The following is a 25,528-nucleotide window of genomic DNA, read 5'->3' as shown; positions in this document are numbered from 1 at the left end:
ATGACATGGACAGTTGATTAAAACATTTTGTATACTGTATGTTATATACTACTCTATTCTTACAATAAAATAAGCTAGAAAAAGAAAGTATTAAGAAAATCATACATGAGACAATATGGGTGGACCTAGAGGGTTTTATGCTAAGTGAAGTATGTCAGATTGAAAAAGACATACCATATGATCTCACTTATACGTGGAATCTAAAGAACAAAAATAAATGAACAGACAAAACAGAAACAGACTCATAGATGCAGAGAACAAACTGATGGTTGCCAGAGGAGAGGCGGAGTTGGGGAGCTGCCTGAAAAGGGTGAAGGGATCAAGAAATACAAATTGGTAGTTACAAAATAGTCATTGGGATGTAAAGAACAGCATAGAGAATATATGTAGTCAGTAATGTTACAACAACTATGTATAGTGCCAAGTGGGTACCACACTAATTCGGGGGATCACTGCATCAATTATATAAATATCTAACCACTATGCTGTACACCTGAAACTAATATAAAATTATATCGAATGTCAACTGTAACTGAAAAAAATTCAATTAAATATTAAAAAAGATCATAGGAAGAGAAAATACATTTACTGTATTCACAGTTCAAACCCCTGTTGTTCCAGGGTCCTCTGTGTTTGTGCAAGGCAAGTAGTTAGCCCTGTCAGCATGTGCTTTGGAGGCACCTGAATACTTCACAAAGGGGTTTATGTGGGGTAGCTTTCCTTATAGAGGATGTAACTTTATCTTCCTCCTGGTGTTTATGGAGTACGTCCCTGTAGCAGGCACTCTTGTAAGTAGTACCCGTGTCAACTCATGTACACTTCCCTGGAACCCCATGGGCTAGGTCCTAGTATTAGCCCCATTTTACAGATGAGCAATCTGAAGTCCAGAGAGGTTGACTGTCTTATCCAAAGCAACATGCGTGATGAGTTAATGGCAGAACTATCCAGATCCTCAGGTGTCGGACCCCAGTCTATCCTACGCCCACCTCTCCCATGGGCACCCCGTAGATTCCCTGGGACAGGTGCTTTCTCTTCCCTTTCTGCCTTTTTCCAGAACAAAACCATCTTATCCTAACTGGCAGGCTGGGCTCCAGAGGCTCTTATCTCTCCACCAACAAAAGCCCTTCCCTATTGAACAGGTCACCCGGCTTTTTGCTGAGTAGATGCCAGCTCCCGAGCGCCATAGATAAGCCCGCGGGGGTGGTGGTTTGTGTTGTCATCTCCCTGATGGATTGCTTTTAATTCAAGCCCATTAACTTATCCAAGATGAAAAGGAGAGAGGCCACCCACTGCACACACAGTTGAATGCAGAACTAGAGAATGAAGCAGCGGTGATTCTGGAATGGGAGGCAGGAGATGGACAATTGTGATGCAGTCAGTACCTCAGGGAGCGAGGGCTGTGTGTGGACTAACAGGAGCTTCTAGAACGGCCCCTGCATGAGACTATTATGAGGCTTCGGAGAGAGAGGTGGTGATGGCGGACCGAGGGGAAGGGCTGTCCCCTGCTTCCTCTGTCTCCACATGCGTACCTCCCAGCAGACTTTCAGGTTGTCGTTCCTGCTTAGCCGCTTCAGTTCCAGAACAGGGACTGAGATGAGGAGTTTGCTGGCATCTCTAAGTGTGTTAAATACAAAGAACCCCTGGAGCGCCTATCAGATGCACCAACTGCTGGCCTTTGAAAAACTTGGGGTCTTGGATTCTGTCAATATTGACTTCCTGGTTGTGATGTGCTCGAGTCAGGCAGGATGTTATTACCCCTGAGGGACCCGGGGTGGTGGGTCAGTAGGATCTCTCTGTGTCATTTCTTACGCCTGCAAGGGGAATCTACAATCACCTCAAAATAAAAAGTTTTTCAAAAGGAGGGCCTTTTCAATACTGCAACCCTCAAAGGAGCCCTATCATTGTATTTTCGAGGAGCAGCCTGCTTACTCTGTGTCTAACACTTTGCCAGTGTCCAATAAACATAAAAACAGGCTACCAAAAACCACTGAAAGCAATAAAAAGGAATGAAGTGCTGATCCATGCCACAACATGGATGAACCTTGAAAATGTTATGCTCAGTGAAAGAAGCCAGACACAAAAGACCACATACTGTGTGACTCCATTTATATGAAATGTGCAGAACAGGCAAATCTATGTAGACAGAAAGCATCTTAATGATTGCTTAGGTTTGGGAGTAGCTGGGCCAGGAGGGCCTAGGGAGGGACGGCTCATGGGTCAGGGGTTTCTTTTTTGGGTGATGTTTTACAAATAGGTTGCGGTGATGGTTGCACAACTCTGTGACTAGACTAAAAACCATTGAATTATACTGTTGAAACGGGTGGATTGTATTGTTTGTGAATCATATCTCAATAAAGTTGTTAAAGATTTAGGATCCTTTGATAGTTTTAAAAGAAGTCGTAATAGTCCTTTGGAACTAGCTGGTGTCTTCTAGATGAAAGCACTTCTGGACACTGGTTATAACGCCAAAGTCAGGCCACTGTCCTCGGGCGTTAACCCTGAAACCATAGTGGCGTTTCTGCCTGCTCATCGTGAGGGGCTGAAAACTCAGTTTGTGGCCGCCATTTTGCCAGGAGCTTTCCCAAACTCCTTGCAGCCCTGCACCGTAGGTCGTGTCATGCCCATGGTTTATATATGAAAAAATAGAGGTCCTGAAGACTACGTACAGCAACAGAGTGCTGCAGCAATTACCAGAATTAGAACTTGGGACCCGGTAACCCCCAAGTCCATCTTCTTTTCACTGCACAGTGAAGGGCTGGGTTGGCAAGCTTTCTCTCCCGTCTCACACAAATGGAGAGAAGTCAGCTGCAAGGCAAAAGCCAAGCTTTTGCAGGGACAGATAGCTTAGGACAGTCACCCGAGAAAAGGCCTGTGAGTTCCGGGCAAGTCATTTTCAGGCTTGTGTCCTCAGTGGGGAATCTCAGCTCCCTCCGGAAGTGAGTATGACATTCTGCCCTGTTCCCTGGAACAGCTCTTCCCAGGAGACCTTCCATGAAAAGACAACTGTGGGAAAACATGTGGAGGCTTTTCGTGGACACGTTCTTGAGTGTTGTGAGCTCTTGGAGGAAACATGTGTATTTCCCTGAAGACTTCAGCTTTGTTTGTGTCCTGAGTTTTGAAGGGTTCATAACTCTAGGAGCTGTCTGGATATGGAGGGAAGCCACAGTATTACAGCCAGGAAACCTGATATTTTTTGTAAGTAATACTGTCCGTCCTGGTAAAATGAACATGAGTGAATGGAGGTGGCAGGAGAAGTAAATGGGAAGATTTGCACTTAGTCGGTGATGTTCAAGTGGTCCAAAGACAGACTCGTTAGCTCCCAGGGAGCTTATTAAAAAAAAAAAAAAAAAGCAAATTCTCAAGTCCCAGCCCAGACCTGCAGAATCTGAAATCCCCGGGGGTGATGGCCAAGGTACCTGTGTTTTAATAAGGTCTCAAGATAACTGTTATACACCCTGAGGTTTGAGGAGCGTAGCACCAGATGTTTTTACACACTCATGGGATTGAGCAGGAAAATCTGGTTGCGTTCCCAGGAGAACACCTCCTTCTTGACCCCATCGTGCTGGGTGGAATGTGAGCCGGAAGGGAAATCATTCATTTGTTGAAAACATTTATTGAGCTCTTGCTGTATCTAGGTACTCACTCCCTGCTTTGAGGGAGTTCACATCCTAATCGAGGGGTCAGATAGTGAACTAGGGAAACTGACACAGAAATGACTGCAGTGTGACCCTGGAATGGTGACAATTAGTCCGATGAGAAGGAGGAAGAGAAGACGCCTGAGTAAAGAATAAGGGGAATGGATTTCCAGAGAGGGAACTGTTTGTGCAAAGGCATGAATGTGGGGAGGAGTTGGGCAGGTCAAAAGGTGAAAAACCGCAGGTGTGGCCTGATGGTGGTGTTGAGCAGGGACAGGTGACAGAGTACGAAGAAGAGCTGGGCCAAAACTGGATCTGCAGGAGGACCAGGGGAGGAGTTTGAATTTTATTTTAGAATGATGGACTGCTATTGAAGGATTTAATCAGAGAAGGACAGGATCTGATGAAAGGTTTAAGATCCTTCTGACTGCTCAGAAGAGTGGTTTGGAGGAAGGCAAGTGATGAAGCCAGGGCTGTGGGACCTGACTAGGGAGATTCTGTCCAAAGTGTGATTACTGCAAACTCATCTTTCCTTCCCTTCCCTTCCCTTCCCTTCCCTTCCCTTCCCTTCCCTTCCCTTCCCTTCCCTTCCCTCCCCTCCCCTCCCCTCCCCTCCCCTCCCCTCCCCTCCCCTCCCCTCCCCTCCCCTCCCTTCCCTTCCGTTCCCTTCCTTTTTTCTCTTCTCTCTTGTGGAAGTGGAGGAAAGGGGACACAATTTAAGAAGAGATAGTGGAATTGTTTTGTCAGGGTTTCTGTGGAGGCATTTTACAGATGGAACAGACTTATACCAGAAGTACACATCCTCATTGTTTTCATTAGACAACCTTGTATTAGCAGTACCAGCTATGTATGTACTCATTTAATTGCATAGACTACTACTTATAAAAAGTAAATTTTGTCAAAAGAAAAGTCAGCCTAGATGTCTGTATTTTTGAGACATATGGAGCCAAGCTCAGTTAATTACAATTTAGCAGCATCTGCAAGATTTGATCCATTTCAGAAATCTGAGCTCACTAGCATTGCTTGGGCTGGCATTTTCTTAGCTAAGAACTGCTTACGTGGGTGTAGTAAAATCTAATATTTTATTTAGGAGAATGATTCTTAAGGCGTCAAGAGTCCTGTGTTTTATCTTCTTCGTTGCCCAAGTTTGATTTAACCTTGGACAGTTTGGTCACTTGGGTGAGAGCTCTCCAAGGCCTAGGAGAGAAAGCATGTGCAAAGGCCCTGTGGCAGAAGGAAGCAGGCTGATATTGTAGGAAGTGAAATGCAGCCCTGTGTGGTTAGAGAGCAGAGTATGAGGGGGGAGATGGACCAGGCTGATGCTGTAGAGTTAGTCATGGGCCGAGTTGGGCAGGATCATGTAGACCTTGTTGGGGACTTTAACCTTTATCTGAAAAGCAAGGGGAAGCCATTGGTGGATTTAAATAGGGGAGTGACTTCAAGTTGATATGCTATCTCATTTAATCCTCATGACAAATGTATTGTGGTAGGTAATGTCCCTATTTTAAACCAGCACAGAAACTCAGGGTAGTGGAGATTACGTAGCTTTACCTAAGAGCACTTACGCCAGGAAACAAACTCAGGTCAGCCTGACTCGAGTCCTCTGTCTCCATATCAGCTGAGCTCAATAATATAACAATAACCACAGTTTTGAAACACTTTGAACTCTTAAGATGAGAGCTCTCCCTTAAATTACAAAGTGGTATTATGCTGCAGAAATACGAGTGGTGATGAGAGAGTGGATATGCCAGGGACCTTTTAAAAGGCCCAGTCTACCTGGCGTGGGTCCAGTATCTTCGAGTTCCTTGCCATCTTGCCTGGTGGGGGGGGCATCTCACAAGTAGCTGTCAACACAGAAGGATTTGGCGGGCGCTGGCTGGCCATTTGACACCGCCATTGTCCACAATGACTCATTGTCCGAGAAATGTGCCCGAGGTGTGTGCTTTCAGGGACTTTGAGCTGGGAAATCAGATCTGGGCAGTTCATGCATGGTTTCACTGGAGTAACCGTGCCGTGCCAAGTTTCTGCTTTTTCTCTATTGGGTAGTCAGCTGGTTTAAGTGGATTCTTAGAAGCTGGTTATAGAGATCACCATCTCGACTTTGAACCCAAGAAGCCTTATTCAGGGTTGAAATGGGAAAACAGCTGCTGGCCTGTGGCCCTTGAGGTTTCTGTTGATGACGACAAATGTCTGTTCTTTTCTAGTTGACCATGTCGTACCCGAGCCTGGGACGAGCCTGCTGGCCGCCTTTGACCAGTGGAGGGAATGGGCCGACAGCAAGTCCTGCTGTGACTACTCTCTGCACGTGGACATTACCGAGTGGCACAAGGGCATCCAAGAGGAGATGGAGGCCCTGGTGAAGGACCATGGTAGGTTGTGCTGACCCAGTACCCCCAGTCCGTGAGCTGGCACAGCCCTGTGAAGACAAGCTCTGTGAATGGTGCTTATAGGTCCCTTTTGGTCCTCATTGCCTGGCCTGCAAGGAGAGAGGGCTTGGGCTGCAGCTCATGCTGACTGGAGGTGGCCAAACCCAATGCAGCAACGGGAGTTTTCGTTGATACGAGAACCTGAGCCTTACCCCAGGGACCTGTTCTCATGTAACCACTATTTTCAGCTTACTGGTTTGAGGGGACCGTGCACCCTTCCCAGGTTGGGGAGTTGCGGCTACGAGAGTGATTTGCCCTCAAAGGATAACAATGCATATCCCAGTGAGGATTGTGGGCAGTTGTAGGCGAGTGCTTAGGAGCTGGTGCCTAGTAGCTGGCTTGGGCAGCTTCTTCCTGCAAACCTGGAAGAACCAGGACAGATTTAAGGGTGAGGAGGCCCCAAGGACAACCTGAGGGTTCTCTTTTGGTGTGCAGAACTATTTTGGGGAGCAGGATTCTAGGGATTGGGCTCTAAAAGATTGCCAGGGAGGCTGGAGAAATGTTGACTATCTCAAGGTGCCTCAGGGACCTTCTTGTCCACAGGAACCTTGGGGATTAAGGTGGTTTTGCCAGATCACATCATCTTCTGGGGTCCCCGTGAGCTTGGCTGTGGGCTTGACTCCTAGGTCACAAGTTGACCTCACTGGCTCTTAACTGTCAGGGAAGCACCTATTGTTTTAGGGTGTGGAGACTTCTAAACTCAAAAGTCCCATGAGCTGCGAGGGAATGGTTGAAGAGAAATTGCTGGGCAGAGATATGGTAGGAAAAGCCCAGAATGAAAATCTAGAGTTTTGCTCTTTCACAAACTAGCTGTGTGAGCTTGGGCAAAATCACTTAAATTTTATGCGTCTCAATTAAAAAAAAAAAATCTCTCACAGGAGGATGTTGGACGAGGTAGTCTAAGATTGTTTCTAGCATGAAGGTCCCACATGAAAGAAAATAGCGAACCCTTGATCTTTGTCACTTTTGAGAATACCAAGATTTAACTTTCAACTTTTGATACTTACAATGAATCTGCTCTAAATCAGCCAAGAGGGTTACCAAAGCAACTCTTGCCTGGCAGGAGAGAGGGCCATGACGTCCTGAAGCTTGAATTTAGGCAGCTTCCAGCACCCCCAGTGGCTTGAATTAATAAGCTCTAGGGCTAGGAGATTGTCAGTACAATTATTTACCATCGTGATGGATGTTGGGCAGGGATGTTTGGTCTGGTGCCTAGGGAGGCCAGAACTCTAAAATGCCAGGATGTGGATTACGACATCTGCTTGTCCTATTCATGGACTTTTTTCTTTATTTAAAAATGTTTCTTAAAAATTGGCTTGTAGGGCAGTCTGTTTATCAAAGAAAAGACACTTATTGTAAATCTTTTTGATAGGATCTTGTAATTCATTTTCTTGTTAAAAGTCACAACAAGTTGGGGAAACTTTTGTGTTTAATATTTTAATGTTTAATTATGGTAAAATGCAACGTAACGTTAAATTTACCACTTTAACCATTGCTAAGTGTACAGTTCAGTGGCGTTAAGCACATTCACATTGTTGTGCACCCATCACAACCATCCATCTCCAGAACCTTTCATCTTTTCAAACTGAAACTCTATCCCCATTAAACAACTCCCCATTCCCTCCTTCCCCCAGCTCCTGGCAACCCTCATCCTAATTTGTGTCTCTATGAATTTGACATAAAGGTGGAATCCTACAGTATTTGTCTTTTTGTAACTGGCTTATTTCACTTAGCATGAAGTCCTTAGGGCTGATGCATCTTGTAGCATGTGTCAGAACTTCCTTCCTGCTTAAGGCTGAATGATGTTCCATTGCAGGCATATGCCACATTTTGTTTATCCATTCAGCTGTCAATGGACACTTGGGTTGCTTCCACTCTTTGGCTATTTTGAATAATGCTGCTGTGTATTTGTATGGGTGTACAAATACAAGCAACTTTTAGTTTTGATACAGTTTTAAACTTAGAGAAAAATGATAAGAATACTAAAAAGAACTTTTGCACCTTAATCCCAGATTGACCAGTTGTGTCTATTGTGTCTATTTGCTTTATCATTCTGTATCTGTTTGTCTCTCTCTTCTCCCTCTCTCGTCTCTCTCACACATATGCATGGTATTATAACTTTCTTATTTTTTTCCAGATTCTTTGGTTTATCAAAGTCACATCTCCACTTATCTATTTTGTCTGTCCTCCAGGGGTAAATTCTTTCCTCGTGTACATGGCTTTCAAAGATCGCTTCCAGCTAACGGATTCCCAGGTAAGAAAAGTCACCTTTCCTGAACAAGGTGACTGGCATTCGGTAGATTCGGGCCATGGCTCTTGTCTTGAAAGCTGCCGCCAGGGTCTGTACATCCCTTAGCTTCGTGGAAATGGCTGGTGGATGAAGTCCCTCATGTCACTGTCCCTTTAGGTAGGCCATGACCCCAGTGCCCTGGCCCCCCAGGACCAGTGTTCCACCAGGCTCTGCAATCAGCCTGCCTTAGACTGTGGCCAAGAGCTGTACTCAGACTCAGTGTCATCCACGAGCTTCTCGGAGCTTCTCCCTTCTAATCCATCTCCTTGTAGGTTGCCCTGCTTCTGGTAATTACTGAGAGGTCTTGCTCTGCCACATGTGGCCAGAAACGTTGCCCTTGGGGCATGGCAAAAAAAGCAGGACTTGATAGACGTAGCTGAGGGGTGCCGTTTTTGATCCCTGTGGCCGCCAGGGAGAGGGTTGTACTTGTGAACAGGAAGACAGATGTCCCGGGCTCTGATGCCACCCCCTTCCTCTCTCAGATCTATGAAGTACTGAGCGTGATCCGGGATATCGGTGCCATCGCCCAGGTCCATGCAGAGAACGGCGACATCATTGCAGAGGTATGGTGCCTTCCTCTCCATCCTTTCTGCATGACCCACAGCGGGAGAGACAGGCTCAAGGAAGGCAAGCCACTTCTGTAGCTCAGCTCCCAGGTGGGAAAACTGTCCTCGGGCGCTGTGCTCAGTCTCACCGACAGCGTGAATGTCAGTGATGCAGGCGCTTCTCTGTGTGTCCTGTAGGACACACAGCCTGTTTATTCCCTTTCCACAGAGACGTCGTTTCTCTCAGTGCTGTGAGGCTAATGCCTGTGTGTGCTGGGGGGCCGTGGACTCCCACGTGCAGACATGGTAGCCTCCCAGGGGAGCAGCTGCATGTATTTGGGAGGCTGTAAGTGATCGGTTGTGGCTCAGGAAGGACTGGGAATAGGCCAGGGAGCCCTTCTCTTCAAGGGTCTTGGGGCCGAGTCGTCAGCAGTGTCATTTTTACATCTTGCCTGAGTCACTTGAACCCAGTGCTCCAGCAGTCAGAGCCACCTGAAGTCAACACACACACACGCACGGCTCTCCCTGACTGCCTGGCTTTCTTTAACCGTTGCAGGAACAGCAGAGGATCCTGGACCTGGGCATCACGGGCCCCGAGGGACATGTGCTGAGCCGGCCCGAGGAGGTGAACATCTGCTGAATGGAATATGTGTCCTTTGTGTCCCTTGGGCTGTCAGAACTGCTTAGAACCCACCTTCCTGCCTGTTGAGAATGGGGCTCTCAGATGCTGATTTCGGTCCCTCTGAGAAGTCACAGGTTATCCACGTGTGTGTCTCCTCAGGCAACATGAAGGGATAGACTGAGCCGTGGGGTGAAGCAGTGTGGCTTGTTTAGCTTGAAGACTCCTCTTTCGGTCTCTAATTCTCCAGCCCTTTCTTGGGGAGACACAAACAGCTTTTTGTCAGCATCATGCAGACTGAGTTTCGTGGTTCATGACTTGGGGCCTTCAAAAGTTCACCAGTCACCAAAACGTAGTCACGGGGATCTAAAAGCTCTTCTAAATGTCTAGAAAGCATAAAGGAATTGTAGGTTTTCCCATGGTAAGTCTGCACATAATCTGGTTATAACGTAATCGGTAGAGTTTGGTAGACAGAATCTTTCAAAATTGGGGAAGGAAAATTAAGACCCGGGGCCTTGCTGGCACAAAGGTTGAGTTACCCCTGTCTTAGATCACCATCTAGTGATTTTGAATTAGAAGGGGGTGCTTACAACGTATGTGATGAAGAATCTGTTTTTCTAGATCAGAATTTGTGGCCTTTCAGTAATTCTCAGGAGTGGGCTCCTTAATGAAAGGCTCAAGGTCGGGCGTTTGAGGATCTGGCAGCTCCAAGCAAAGAGGACGCTGGGGAGTCTCCTGGAAAGGAACAGACGTCCTCTTTCCAGGAAAGAAGTGATGGAAAAAGGACGGGTACACAGAAAGGCCGATAAAACCACCAAGCAACTGGATGTCGGCCTAAAATTAGGAGTTTTGCTTCCAGAAATAGGTGGAGGGAGATTCTTCACAAGAGGAGTGTGAATTGGGACCAGGGCCCCAAATCGCAGAACTTTAGCACTGAGATGTTTCTGCTGAATCTGTGAAGTGTGTACATTAGGGCCCATAGGTGCAGGGGTTCTGCTCCCTCAAGAAGAAAATAAATTCATGAGGGCTGAATTGAAGTTGCTGTCAACAGGCTGCCTGAGGTGGGGGTGAGGCGACATGGCATCCACTGCCCTTTTCCTAAGACTGGGGATGGAGTGAGGCTGGAAAAACAGAAAGAATGTAAGAAAGAAGCAGAAAAAAGTGAAGATGGAAACCACTTGGACCGTCTTCCACACATTGAGGGCTTAACACTTCCTTGTTCTGCCCTCTACTGCGAGCACACACACACTCAGAGACACACACTGTCACAAGTTACACACTTAGACAGAAGCAGTCTCTCACACACACACACACACCAGGGCACCTTCAGCACTGTCTGAGTCCCTGAGGACATTTTCATCTCCCCAGATGAAAGAACGGAAGCTACTAAATTTTCAATATTGTATGGTCCTCTCCAGCCCGTAGGACCTTTCCTAACCATCTAAGCTTCCCAGGTGTGCTAAAATCCTGAGGATGTGAAATGGAGCCAACACAAGGGTAAGGAAGGCTGACGGTGCCTTCTTGAGGTCCCTGCTTTAGCTGTGGGGAAGCTGTGCGGTGACTGTGGCTGGTGGACAGTGTCATTCAGGGAGACAGCTCGTAGGAAAGAGGGAGAGTGTCCGTAGTTGATGCTAAGAGCACCTGCGACTGGTTTTATTATGTACAAGTGTACACACATACACACAGCTAGACGTGCACACAGGGACACATACACGCATGCCCGCACATATATACGCACACTCATGTACATGTGTCCACATGTACAAACATACACATTCACGCAATGCAATGCTTAGCCACATGCACATGTACACACATGCACAGACATGTGGAAACCATCTCACTTGCACAGACACCTCGAAGATTCCTGTCTGTGGCTTTGTTTCCCCTTTAAGGCTGGCCTCAGTGACTGTTGTAATTAAATTTCCCTGGATAAAACTGTCGGGGTGGGAAGGATGGCATAGGCCACGGAGGGCCCTCAGCCCGGTCCTCAGAGTTGGTTGGTTCTGCGTTCAGTCTTAAACAGTTTTGGGATCAAGCCTTAGAGTTGCAAGGACTTCAGGAGAGGCAGAGGGATGACATGGCTCTCATGATGGCTTACCTTTCTTTTCCTTACAAGCCCCATTCAGAGCCAGCATTTACTGAGCACGTAGAGGCCGCAGACGGTTCGCATTTCAGCTTTGTAATCATCCTGTGAGGGAGACACTGTACAGGTGGTGGGAGGAAGGTGGCCTCTGAGAAAGCAAATACCACTCAGCCTGTTACATAGGGCTATTTCTGAGAGCCACGCACTTAATTTTTAGAGCCTTCGTGGAGCTTGCTTTCCTTTCTCCCGCTGTCTTCTTGGCATCCCCAGATCCCTGCAAACCTGAAAACAGAACACAAAACCAGCCCTGGGCTCACTGAACAGGCCACAGCTATCAGAAGAACATTTTCCCGATTGCTATTTTGACCACAGAAATCAAGCCCATGTGTCCACGATTGACATAGGAGACCTGTCTGGTAGCAGTTGTTACATGGAGGGTTTCACAGTCCACAGCAGTGGGTTACAGAGGCTCCTTTGGCAGCTAAAAGATCCGGGAACACTCCAATATGGGGAGATTTTGGCTCCTTGGGAAGGTCCTCTCGTCTCACAAGAGGCTGCTGTGAGGGCTTTCTCTTCTTTCTGCTTTTCAGGGTGATCACCTTCTGAGCTGATTCAGCAGGGTTTTCTGCAGTTTTCAGCTGAGAAAATTGAAAGGGAGATGGAGAGAATGCAGAAATCTAGAAACCACCTATCCATGCATGGTGCCCGAGCACTCATGACAGTTGAGGGCCTGTGGGGGGGCAGTGAGAGGAATGAGGAAGAGATCCTTTCTGAAAGGAACAAAGAGGGAGATGGAAAGTACCTGAGTAGGATCGAAGGTGAGGGCTCTGAGCAAGGTACAGGCCTAAGACTCTGTCTCTGGGAAGAGAGTGGGCATGCGGAGGAGGTGAGGGCGAAGAATTCATAACAGAGAAGGGAACTCCTTAACGGGGCCCTTCAGAGAGGCGGGATTGGGATGTGCAGACTCCTGGGGGACTGGGCCGCAAAGGGCGTTTTGTGTAGTGACACTGCTATGTGTCTGGTGCTGGTGTGTATGACACTTGCGTCTACTGACACTGTTGTATGTTCCTATACAGTTTGCTTTCCTCTCCGGACCTTGGGGTGCTTCACCTTTAAAAATCAGAAAGCAGGGCTCGGTAACCCCTCCAAATCCCAGATAGCTCTTTAAGGAGGCAAATAAGTTTTTATGTTTCAACGGTAATGCAATTTTTGTAAATATGTAAAGCAGAGCTCCGTGTGGACAAGATAGTTGGTGTTGTATTTTAGAGACACATACCTACACACACACAGAAGGGTCAGATGTGGCTCCTTTCATGGTTCTGGGTGGAACGTGGAGAGCTGGGGTTTACATGACCTTCTGTCTCCATGAGGTCACCTTGGAGTGCCGACGCCAGGCCTGTGCAGGGCTGGGGTAAGGGGCGGGTCAGAACTCAGTTCACACAGGATGAGCGAATCCAGACAGGGCCCTGGGGCCCGGATTCTTCAGTCCAAAGCGTCTTCATGGCAGCCAGTGCTCCCAGGGTAGGGCCCGGATAGAATTGGTACATTTACTCCCTAATTAGGATGATTACGCATTCCAGTTCACCCAGGACAGCTTGGTCCCCACCCATGGCTCCCACGCAGTGATGAATAGTGCCTCTGTTCACTTTCAGAGTGTCTGGGTTGGGACAGCAAATTGAGAAGTCACCGGCACCACTGGTAAGCAATAGAATGCTCATGGAGTCCTCCTCACACTTGACTGTGGACTGTTGAGGTGACCACAGGGATGTAGGATGTCCCTTCTCTGTGCTGCCCGGGCCAGAGGCACTTCGGTTGTCACTGGAGTCAAGGAGAGAGAGAGCGAATCGTTCAGCTATTCCAGGAATTAAAAACATTTGGATGTTTAATGAACTTTTTCAAGAGCCATTTGGTAGAGCCTGTAGATTTCTAGACATGTCTCTTCACATATTTGTTGCCTGAAAGGAGCTAGGAGTTCAGTCATTTCTTGTGAAAAATAGCAGCTCTGTATGGAATGGCCTAGTGTTAACCATTCACGTGAAGACATTTATTTGTTCAGTAAACAGTTTTGAGCAGCTGCTGTGTACAGGGCATGACATTGGGAACTATGGGTGGTGGGGCATGCAGGATACAAAACAACGAGTAACACCCAGCCCCTTTCCTTAAAGAGTTGAAGCTACAGCCTTTTGCCAGGATTTGGGAGGGAGCAAAAGACTGTTTTGAGCTCTGTCATTCCATAATCTTACTTGCTCTTTGAGTTGCCCATAGCTGATTCCTGTGTAAGATATAATTTGATCTACGTAGTCTTACCGGATAAAGTATTTAGCAATCATCACGTGGGGTCTTTGAAATATCATCCATTGAAACATCAGGTTTAAAGAATCAGATTATTAATTGGAGCAGCTCTTTCCCATCTCGGGCCGAAGGTCGTACCAGTCTGTGGCTGGCCATGGTCGTGTTTCACATACAGAGGGCCTTTGGTTTGCACAAACACTGCCTGCTCCGTTCCCAGAGCCCTGTGAGGTCGCATTGTTCCTTGGGCGGTGCTGGCTTCCTCTGTGTGCATCGGACAGAAACCCAGTGCAAAAGTCACATCACTGAGGGTCTTGCCTCATGACCATGCCATGGCAATGAATGCATCAAATTGGGAACAATGTTCCGTGCGTGGTGGTTCTCAGACATTAGGAAGCATGAAAACCATGTAGAGTTGTTAAGACCCACATTTCTGGGTCCCACCTCCAAGAGACACTGATCCTGTGGGTCTGTGGCAGGGCCCGAGAATCTGCATTTCTTACAGATTCCAGGCTGATGCTAACATTGCAGGCTGACCAGACTTAGAACCACTCAGAAGGGCCAGGAAGGAATGCCCCCTGATTTCAAACAGTCAATGTGGGGTGACTCTGGGCAGGTCACATCCTCCTGGAGTGCCATGGAGGGTAGCGCCTTGAGGCACAGTGGTCTCCCATTCATCTTATCCTTTCTTGGTGGGTGGAGGGTAAAGGTGGGCTCGTGGAGTGGGTACAGTTCTCATGTTCAGATGCTCTTCTGTAGGTCGAGGCTGAAGCCGTGAATCGTTCGATTACCATTGCCAACCAGACCAACTGCCCCCTGTACGTCACCAAGGTGATGAGCAAGAGCGCTGCCGAAGTCATTGCCCAGGCTCGGAAAAAGGGTAAGCGTTACGGGCTGTCTGACTGTGGGCTCCTTTTCCAGACCCTCATGCCAAGTAAGCTGCTTTCATCACGTGCCAGCATTAACCTAATTACAGCTGAGTGAGGCAGGGAGCTCCAGTTTCTCCCTCTGTTCGCCGCTGTGGGCTTGTTAGTGTCTATTTAAAGCCACACAGCAAGAAGTGGGTGGGCAGGCACATTTTTCTCCTGCCCGCCTTCTATAGAAAGGTTGAGTTTAATTTGATGCAGTCTAAATACACGAGGCACATACACAGATGACATCAGTTTTCATCTGCCACAGAATCAGCATCCTGGGAAACTTCCTATTGCAAAATGCATTTCCCTTCATGGCTGGTAGTGATTTCCACTGGGGTAAGTAAGAGAACCTTGTGGGGGTGTGGGGAGTGGGGACGTTACCCTGGACCCCAACAAATCTAGGTCTCCTGGGGCTCAAGTCACTCCCTGTAAATTATATTGATATATTCTGGGCTGAGCCTGGCTCTCGTATTACTGGGAGTCCATCAAGAAGGTTCTTGGAAACTAATTTACTAAGTGCAGCTTCCAGTGCTACTTCCAGAGGCTGTTCCATGGGGCACCTTATCTATTATGGATGCAGCAGAGCTCTGCTGTAAACCTGCCCTTGGCAATGAGTTTGGATGATCACACCATGTGTTCTGTGTTTGGGAGTGTACCTTCACACACAGAGAGCCTGTTCACCAGTAGTGGACTTTGAGGGTGGCTCTTGGCCTGATGTGAACGTGAATATCATACAAGGGCCCTCTGTCCCTCCTTCCTTTCTTCTCTTCTTCCATTCTTTCCTCCCCATTATGTCCTCCACTCTTTTGTCTCTCTGGATCTCTCCATTTCTGTATGTCTCCATTTCTCTTTCTTTCTTGTTCTGTTTTACTCTCCATCTGCATGTCTCCATTTCTCTCTTGATTGTTGTCCCATTTTTCTCCTGGTCTCCATATCTTTTTCTTGGTCTCTTTCTCATTCTTTCTATCCCTTTGTTTCTCTTTCTGCGTCCCTCCTTCTCTGTCAATATGGGAGCAGTTTGACTTCTGTGATTCGATTTCTAGTTCTGTGGGATGGGATCCACGTGGATAAGAAGGACTGCAGGATTTCTTCACTGGTGGGTGACTTGATGCAAGACCTAGATCAAATTGCTCAGTGACCACTGATTCAGCTGGTCCCAAGAGAGTGTGACTTCCAGATGGCTCCTGTTCCCTGGAACTCTCCTGGGGTCTCTGTCCTCAGGCTCTGCATCAAATGCCTTGTTTTCCCAAAAATAACACCGGGTCTTATATTAATTTTTGCTCCAAGAGACGCATTAGGGCTTATGTTCAGGGGATGTCATCCTGAAAAATCATGCTAGGGCTTATTTTCGGGGAAACACGATGGTTGCTGCATTGCCATCTTCCTGGAAGTCTGCCCTCTCCTGGCAGCTAGAAGTAATTGCCTTTTAAAAATAAACATTCCTCTAAAATAGGATCTCAGAATCGGCTTTCGCTTGTCTAGGAGACATTGTGGATGGTGACTGTTGGTGACCCTCCCTCACCTAGGCTCTCTGTCACCCAAGCCCCTGTTTTCAATATGGCTGGGCAAGTGTGGGAACCACTCAGCACCCAACACTAGTCACAGGACTTCCACGTAGCATGGGGACAGTGGGCACAGTGTCTGAAAAAGGGAAGATAGGGTATGGCTTTTTTTCAACAACCATGCTGTACCAGATGATAATACAAAACAAAAAAATTGAATATTTTAACATAATTTTAATGTAATTAAACATTCAATTTAACATAATTTAAAAACTGAGGCCTTGTTTTCCAATGCAGACTCTGACTTGCCCAGATTGAAGGATGGATGAGTAGCGTCTCTCACCAGACCTGGGTCAGGCGGGTGGAGCTGGCCCTGGTCTGGATTGCAGAGCACTGAGCTCTGAACCAGCCCTGCCAGCTGTGGTGGAGCTCCTTCTCTGCATGCTTCAGTTTCCCCATTTGAAGATGTGGAGCTGGAGTGTGTTATACAGTCCAGTTCCACTCTAATACTCTGTGACTCAGTGCCTGATGATTTCCATCTGTTTTTAAGACTTTGATCCTGTATGATTCCTGGGGGGTGAGCACGATGAAGGGTCTATTTTAGTCTATTTGTTCCAGAACCTTCCAGGTGTGAGTCTAACTGTACCCGCATCATGGTTCTTAGGGTGGCTCTTGCATTCAGACTCTCACTCTCCAGTCCGTGGAAGCCTTTGCTTTTAGAGGAACCTGAGCTTCCAGGAAAGAATTTCCAGTGCATTCCGGTGCTAATGAGCAAGCATGGGAAACCCTAGCTTACATTGTAGGCTCTTAAGATTCTTTTCATCTTGCTAGAACTACACAACAACTTGGGGAGGTGGCCCGAGCCAGGGAGTTTTGCCCTTTGTTTTACTTTGTAGCTAAGGAAACTAAAGCTCAGAGCTGCTGAATGGTGGAATTGGGCCTTGATCATCAGGCATCTGACGTCAGGCCATGAATATCCATGTTAATATCTGACTGACTTCATGCTTTGAGATTATTTTAATGTGGGGAATGCTGCAACCATCTCCTTGTCGGTATCTGTTGGGGTTTAGTTCCTCAACAAACCCTGTAAAACTGGAGCCTGGCACCCAGCACAGCCATGGATAATATGGACCGAGAAGAAAAACAATATAAGGCTGTGTTAAGTGTTAGCGCTCCGGGATCAATATCCTGTCCTGGACCAAATCCCAGGTCCATTTTGCACTAGCATGTGATGCTGGGCAGGTTCCGTATCACCTTTAGGTCTTATTTCCCCATCTGCAAAGGGAGGGTAGTAATGGTGACTCATCTCACAGGGTGATGGGGATGGGTAAATGAGATACTGTTCATAAAGACATATATAATAACTGTACCGACTACTGATGCGATTAATGATGAAGGGCTGCTTAGAGAAGCACAGCAAAGACGTCTGCTGACCTAGGGCAAGGGTTTCCTGCTAAGGATTCTTTGTTTCTTCACGCGGGTTCTTCCAGCCCCTGAAGACAAGTGTGAGGCATGGCCAACTACCTGCTGCTTCATTTCTTCATCTGTGAATTGGAGAGATCGTCATTCATTCATGAACTTTTACTATTTACTTGGATTTTTATGATGTGATACTTCAGGCCTTTGTGCCAGAGACGAGAAATGGTCCCAGCCCTTAGCTCCTTCACTAGCAGGGGAGGGACGCGTGGGCAGAAAGTCACAATGGCAAATGGTCAATATTATCAAAGAAGTGCAGCCAAGATGGTTATAGCACAAAGGAATGCACCGCTGTTTGCAGATGCTCACCCTGCCTGTCTCAGGCTACGTAAGGGGGACTCACCATTTCTCTGCAAGTGGCAGGTGTTGAAAAATCATAACCCTATATCTTCTCTTATTGATCCCATGAACTCCCCACCCAGAGACCTGCTAGTCCTAAACTAAGACAGGAGGTGTTTGGGTAAGGGAGGATATGAGATAAAATGTAAATGAGAACTATTTTCACATGCCTGCTTGACCCAACACGACCGTTGCATGTGTCTTTCCCCCTCCCCCCCAGAGACAGCGCTACACATGCTGCCTCCTTCCTTCTGTGCCATCTGGCAGGACAGTGTGTCATCAACCCCATTCTGTAGAGAAGGAAATGAAAACACAGCCAGCATCACAACACCCTGAGCAATTTTCACTCTTCAAAAGAACTTAGACATTGGTCCATTTAATAGGCTTATGTCACGAAAGAGAACCTGAAATGTGGACATTGAATATCTTGCCCAAGATCATCCATCCCATGGGAAATAGAACCCGGGGTTCTGTATTCCTGACAGCTTTCTTTCCATGGAGTGTCCAGTGTGGCTCCTGATACCTTCCATGTGTGGATGGTAGCGCGAAGGCAGTGCCTGATGAGCTCATCCGGCAGACAACCTTCTCCATCCTCCTCCTCACCCACCCCCATCACCCAGATGCAGAACCGTTCAGAACATCTGGTGCCTGGATGTTCAACCCTGGGAACCCAAACCGAGGCAAGACTTCTATGCCTTGTGGGTCAGTAGGAATGACTGAGGCACGTAGTCATGGGGTGGTGAGGACTACCCCAACCTGGGAATGAATCCTTGGTGTTAAGCTCATGTACAACCTAGAACTCAGAGTGGCATGTGCGTTGGCTTGTGAATGTCATAAAATCTCACCAAAATCTGGTAGTCAGGACTTTTCAAAAAAACTGAACCAATAAAAACAATAATAATAGAGAGAGGGAGAGAGAGAGGGATTGATCTTAAGAATTGGCTCATGAAGTAGTAGGCGCTGGCAAGTCTTAAATCTTCAGGGTGGGCCTACAGGTTTGGAGATCAGTGAAGAGTTGTTACAGCTTGAGCCCCAAGGCTGTCTGGAGGCAGAATTCCTTCCCAATCAATGTCCTCTCTTGAACTGAGACACTGAGTGACATTGGGAATTCAATTTGCATTGTAATGCAGCCACTTGCAAGATGAGAGTTCGGGTTTGGTTTTCAGCCATCTGAATTCTGAGGCTACTGCAGATGAGGATTTCCTTGAGGACAGGCAGAAACTTTGGGGTCCTTGATGCCGCACTTGGGCTGGGAGTTTGAATCCCTGAGCTCATCCTTTCTTTCCTCGCGTTGTCCTACCTACTTAGGAATAACCAGCCAATCTCATTATACTCAGTTTGACAAAAATGGTCTAAGGTATCAAATGGTCTAAGGTGGTCAACTCAAACATTGCCTCGTACGATATGTATTTACTTGATTAGGAGTATCCCGTGGTGATATTTTTGCATCTCCATTGCCCCAACACGCCTCGGACTACCAGTGCTAGTGGAAATGAGTCATGCCTTGAAATCAAATCAGATTAGAGCGTCAGTTCCAGAACCCCCAGACCTATTCAGAAAACTTCGATTCTCTTCCTTTAGAACCACTCTTGGTACCAAAATCTCACAGAGTTACCCATGGATAGGCCCTGGCTGTTGGGTTCTGGAACACGCGCTCTGAGACAAGAGGGAGCTGTCAAACATTTCTCAGGCCCGTTGTGAATAAACACCATCCCCAAAGTCCCCTGCAGTTCCTGACTGCCCCAGAAAGCCTGCCAGAGGCTGGCTTGGGAGTCACATCTTTCAGTTTAGACTTTGTCTGGAGAAGAAAATCATAAAGGTCTAACCTCCACCAAGAAAGCATCAGAGTGTGTTTAGAGGAGTGCAGAAAGGCCAATTAAACCTATTCTACGGTTTATTATTATTAATGGTAATTATTTCTGGCATGCAGTTCAGTGGTGTCTGTGGCCTGACAGAGGTCCAGAAGTGTGTGTATGTGTCCCCCAATCACTGTCCCAGTCAGGGGCCTACATATGGGCAACCCTGTCAGATTTTGGTATCCACGGCTATTTATCAAATGGGGAGATCAGCCCTGGGGTGGCTGTAGGCCATTGGTGCTGGGAGGCAGAGCCCTCACCTGCAGGTGCGATGGTGGTCTCCCATAGAATAGTTTAACTCCTGCAGTGCCTTTGGGGGCTAAAGAAAATAAATAAACCAAAAGACAGCAAGGACCTCTGAATCCCCTGCAATTTGAACAGGGCAAAACAGAAATGAGCCACAAAGTGCCTTCTTCCTTCGCCAAGTGCCTCCATCTCAGTTTGGCCCTGGCCCAGGAGTCCTGGCTCAGCATTAGTCTAAGGAGGCAGATCTGGTCAGCCGTGACCTTGAAGCTCCACCCCAGTTCTTGGTTTTCCAGAGGCTGAAGGCCAAGTTCATTCCTTTGTGTTGAGGTACATGTTCTGTGCATGGAGAACGGGACCCAGCCCCTGTGCACCAGCTCTCCACCCCATCACAGTTGTAGTTCAGAGTGAGATGAAGGCCACAGTCAAGGGCACTCACGTGTGTGGGATTCAGGACGCGATCCAGGAACCAGCCCCTCCTTGTACTCAAGTTTCCAAAGCAGGACTGAATTGCAGATCCAGGGAGAGGACGAACACCAGCAAGTTACAGGAAAATCAGGAAACTGTTTATGCTTGTCCAAGGATTTTCAAAGACCGCCAGCCACTCTCTCTCCAAGCAGTTCTGCTCTTGAACTTTCTCCTGTCTACAAAACCAGGAAACCTTTGGGGTTAGGAGTCCTTTGTTTTCCTAATGACTTGCCCCTACCTCACCCTTGTGCCCAGACAATAGCCAGCGGGACCTCCAGACCTGGCTGGTTAGAAGAGCTACAATCAACTCAGCCAGTTCCGGCTCAAACCAAAGCAGGGAGTGGAGGTCCTGTGAGAACCTTGGGTCCTGCTCAGACATTTGCATTTCATAAACGGACTTGGCAGCAGCCGAGGCCTTCTCATTATGCGGTGTTTTTCCAGTTTGGGGTGAGCTGGAGCGGTTTGTGCAGCTGCCCAGCTGGCTCCCAAAATCCTGCCTGGGAGGCTTTGTATAGATCAGGAACCCAGGAGACCTTCCAGGTGATTCTGAGCATTGGCCCTTTTCCTCCTGGGGGCTTCCTTCTGGGTGAGGCTTCCCCTGGATTTGGAGCCCTCCATCCTGCTTTGGGATTATTACTGATTTCCCCACGTGTGCTGCCTGCTCTGGCCTCTAACACTCCCTGACTGAACAGGGACTCCTTTGTGAAATTCCTGAGGCTGGAGGGGCAGCTCGAGGAGCCAGCTCTGAATGGTGAGTGCAACATAGAGAGTGTTGTGGTTTATTATCAAGAGATAAGGCCTTGGAAAATGCTGTGGAGAGGAAAGAACACACATTCCTGACTGAGAAGTGTTTGGCCCTGAGGGCCCTGTGTTTGGAGCAAAGAGAACATTTGGCAGGACTTTGGGGGGTAGCCCTGTGATGAGGGGGAGGTGAGGAGAGGTGAATTCCTGGTGGTGGTAAGGCAGGCCTGCCATCAAATTCCAGCAGTGATGCCTTTCGTTAATAAAAGATTGTACCTTGTATTTAATGTGACACACGTTTATTGAGTACCTACTATGGGCAGGTTGATGTATTTTCTTCAGGGTCTCTCCAGCTAGTGGAAAATCAAAAAATTCAAAATGGGGTGATTATTGGATTATTGGAGTGGAGGATGGGATTGAGTTTTGGACGATGTGAAAGAGGTTATCAGCTTTGATAGGTGGCTGGACAATTAAGGGCATCAGATGTGTCCGTGAAGAGTTTGTTTCTGTCCTTAAAGGCAGAAAGCTCCTTGGGGGGACTTTATGCATGACAATGGCCTGGGAAGATTATGTTTTAAGAAGATCATTCTGGAAGTGTCATGGAGAATGAATGGAGAGGTGGGGAAGAAGGTTAGGAAAGCAAAATAAATCTAAACTGTGATTGGGAGGCTCTGTTGGAATGAGCTGGGGAGAAATGATGAAGGCCTGAATTAAGGGAAGGTATGTGGAGTTTCGGAAAGGAAAGGATGTATTTAAAGCACTAAAGCATTGGCATTCAGGGGATATAGGCCACCTTACTGGCATGCACATGAATGGACAGAGAAGAGGACATGATTTGAGCATCAGGGAACTGACATTTCTTTCATGACAATGTATTAATTCAGTTAGATGAGACTTCCGGAAATGGAAATCTTTGTAGCGTAAATGTGCGCAGTCCTTTATTTCTCACTCTTACAACATCACCTGTGAATCTGGTGGCGCTAAGGGCAGCTCCCTTCAGGTGGTGACTCAGGGATCCAGGCTGTTGCTTGGGCAGATCTGTACTTGCTCTCAAATGTTTCAGCTCACTGGCATTACACCTGATTTCTCTCTTAGCCCATTAGCCAGAACTAGACACTGCGAAGCGGGGATAGATGTTGGAAGAGCAAGATGAGTGTTTGGTGAGTAGTATGGTTAAGTTTGAGATGCCATGGGTCACTCCAAAATAAGAGTCTAGATGGCACTTGGGACTGGGTGCTGGAATGCAGTCTGAGATTGTTATTAGGTTGGTGCCAAGGTAAGTAATTGGTTTTTTTCTCAATTATTTTTAACCTTTTAAACAGCAGTTACTTTTGCACCGACCTAATAATAGATTTGGGAATCAACAGTGTAGGAGGTGGACTGTTTGGGATCACCGAGGGAGAGTGAGTTAGGAGAGCGGGATCTACAGATGAAATCTTAGGGAGTACATGTTGGATCAATGACTTTGGCTGGCTGACGTATTTTACCTCGTCTGGCATCTGTGTCCTTACCTGAGAGCCCTTGTCATGCTGCTAGGTAGGTAGCTGCTCCCAACAAGGGTGGTTTCCCTTTTCTCTCATTGTATCGTACTCAGCTTTGTTGTCTTGTTTGTCAGGAACCGTGGTGTATGGCGAGCCTATCACTGCCAGCTTGGGAACTGATGGCTCCCACTACTGGAGCAAGAACTGGGCCAAGGCTGCTGCTTTTGTTACCTCCCCACCCCTGAGCCCCGACCCGACCACTCCGGACTTTCTGAACTCCTTGCTGTCCTGGTGAGTCTTGGAGACTTATTCATACTTTGCATTCTCAGTCTTTCCTCAGACTCAAATGACTTGGTGGGTTATATAACATGGTGGGCGAAAGCAGGCTTGCAAACAGACCCTTGTTCTCCAAACTCAGGTCAACAGATAGGAACAGGAGATTATCACTTTGACACTTTCCTGAGGGGGAATTCTGAATAAAAACTTGGGCCATCTTGAAGGTCAACCAAAGGGGATAATGAGGTATCAAAAGGATTCCATTGTGGTGCATTGTTACCCATAAGATACCTCACAACATAGATTTAGAGGCACAGCATTATAATGAAGCTTCAGTAGCATGTCATATCTTCCCAAATTACCTATCTCCTGAGGGGAGGAAAGGTTATTTCAAAAACTGTCAGTGGCCTGACACATCAAAAAAACATGTTCAAATTTGATGATTTGAAGTGAAAAGCCAGTTATATGTTTTCCTTCTAGTGGAGATCTCCAGGTTACTGGTAGTGGCCATTGTACGTTCAACACTGCCCAGAAGGCTGTAGGAAAGGACAACTTCACCCTGATCCCTGAAGGCACCAATGGCACGGAGGAGCGGATGTCCGTCATCTGGGATAAGGCTGTGGTAAGGAGCAGTGATGTCACTCATGGGTTGGTCTCGCCTTTCTCCTGCCTCCTCATCTGAGGGCCATGGGTGTCATATAGACCTTGAAATGTCAGCTGAGAAAATTCTAGAAGCTGGTACTTGTGTGACAATATATCTTAGGTTTGGGAATCCAAGACCACTCCTTATAGATTGTTTCCTATTTAATATTCCATATGTGTGTATATGTTATGTATGTGTGTGAGTGTATAAAGAACATTGGCATCATACATACTATTTTGTGGGCTGTTTTATTAAAACAGTATATTATGAAAAAGTCTTTACATCCTTAAATATACTTGAAACTCTTGGTTTTTGATAGCGGACCATTTCATTTTAATGCTGAAATGTAATTCATTTGCAGTTCTTTGAATACTTATGTTTCTGATTTTGTTACTGGGATGAACATCCTTGGACACATCTTTAATTATGCTTGTAGGAGAAATTTCTAGAAGTGGTATTGCTGGGTCAAAGGGTGTGTATATTTTTAAGGCTTTTGATATGTATTGTCAAAATTCCTTCTAGAAAGATTGCATCAATTTGTATGCTGTCAGCAGTGTATAGCATCCCCCAGTTTCTTCTACAAGGTCCAAATTGGTGTTTGTTACTGGGATGAACATCCTTGGACACATCTTTAATTATGCTTGTAGGAGAAATTTCTAGAAGTGGTATTGCTGGGTCAAAGGGTGTGTATATTTTTAAGGCTTTTGATATGTATTGTCAAAATTTCTTCTAGAAAGATTGCATCAATTTGTATGCTGTCAGCAGTGTATAGCATCCCCCAGTTTCTTCTACAAGGTCCAAATTGGTGTTTACCCTCCCCAAACCAAAATATTACTGATTTGATGGGTGAATTTTATTTTACATCGAGTCTCTTCAGTTACTCATTAGAGTGATTATTTTGTTTTTACGTATGCTTATGAGCCATTTGTATTTTTTTCTTTCTCAAAACCTGCTCATTTCCTTTGCTCATTTTTCTACTTGCTTTGGAGTGGGTTTCCTAACTGAGATATGCAGCCATTTTGTCCAATTCTGTATTTAAAGGGAAGTCATAGGTATCAGAAGGTGCAGGAAGGATGTGAGGAAACACGATTGGCACCGGTGGCTGCGGAAACCCAGATGCGGGGGCTAAGACTACTGGGTGGGCTAGACTAGACGCCTAGGTCTATGCCTGTATCTTTGAAAAGGACAGCCATTCAAGCCAAATGATGTTTCCTGAAGAGGCACTGCAGTCCCTTCAGCTGTTTGGTTTTTTTTTACTTTCCCTTCTGAATAACTACAGATTCAGAAGAAGTTATAAAAATAGGACACAGAGGGGCTGTGTACCCTTTCCTCATTCTCTCCCATGGTTGCGTCTCACATAATTATAGTATGATGTCAAAGCCTGGAGAGTGACAAGGGTGCAACGTGGGTGTTTGGTTCTGTGTCATTTGGTCCTTTGTAGATTCGTGTAAGCACCATGGCAATCAAGATACAAATGTCCTCCATCACCACAAAGACCTGCTTTGTGCTCTTCTTTTATAGTCAGCCTCACCCCCTGCACAGACCTGCATCTCACTCCTAGTCTGTTCTCCATCTCTAGAACGTTTGTTATTTTGGGAATGTTTATATAAATGAAATCATACAGTACGTGACCTTTTGAGATAGGTTGTTTCACTTAGCATAATGCCCTTAACATCCATCTAAGTTGTGTGTATCAAAA

The 25,528-nt window shown here is 46.7% G+C and overlaps 1 protein-coding gene across 4 annotated transcripts in view; it reads left to right on the top strand.

Moving 5' to 3' along the window:
- The window catches only part of DPYSL2 (dihydropyrimidinase like 2), a 105,039-nt gene that overhangs the window by 68,942 nt on the left and 10,569 nt on the right, over positions 1–25,528 (top strand). For all 4 annotated transcript variants that reach the window (XM_081077846.1, XM_081077845.1, XM_081077847.1 and 1 more), the window contains 7 exons: positions 5,840–6,004; positions 8,254–8,315; positions 8,834–8,914; positions 9,453–9,521; positions 14,650–14,770; positions 23,045–23,201; positions 23,667–23,808. In XM_081077846.1, coding sequence (XP_080933972.1) covers positions 5,840–6,004; positions 8,254–8,315; positions 8,834–8,914; positions 9,453–9,521; positions 14,650–14,770; positions 23,045–23,201; positions 23,667–23,808 — 797 coding nt within the window. The remainder of the gene's footprint in view (positions 1–5,839; positions 6,005–8,253; positions 8,316–8,833; positions 8,915–9,452; positions 9,522–14,649; positions 14,771–23,044; positions 23,202–23,666; positions 23,809–25,528) is intronic.

Source organism: Rhinolophus hipposideros, assembly GCF_964194185.1.
Source record: "Rhinolophus hipposideros genome assembly, chromosome: 16".
Lineage (NCBI taxonomy): Eukaryota > Metazoa > Chordata > Mammalia > Chiroptera > Rhinolophidae > Rhinolophus > Rhinolophus hipposideros.
Note: the sequence above shows the minus strand (reverse complement) of the source record. Positions and strands in the feature narration are given on the sequence as shown.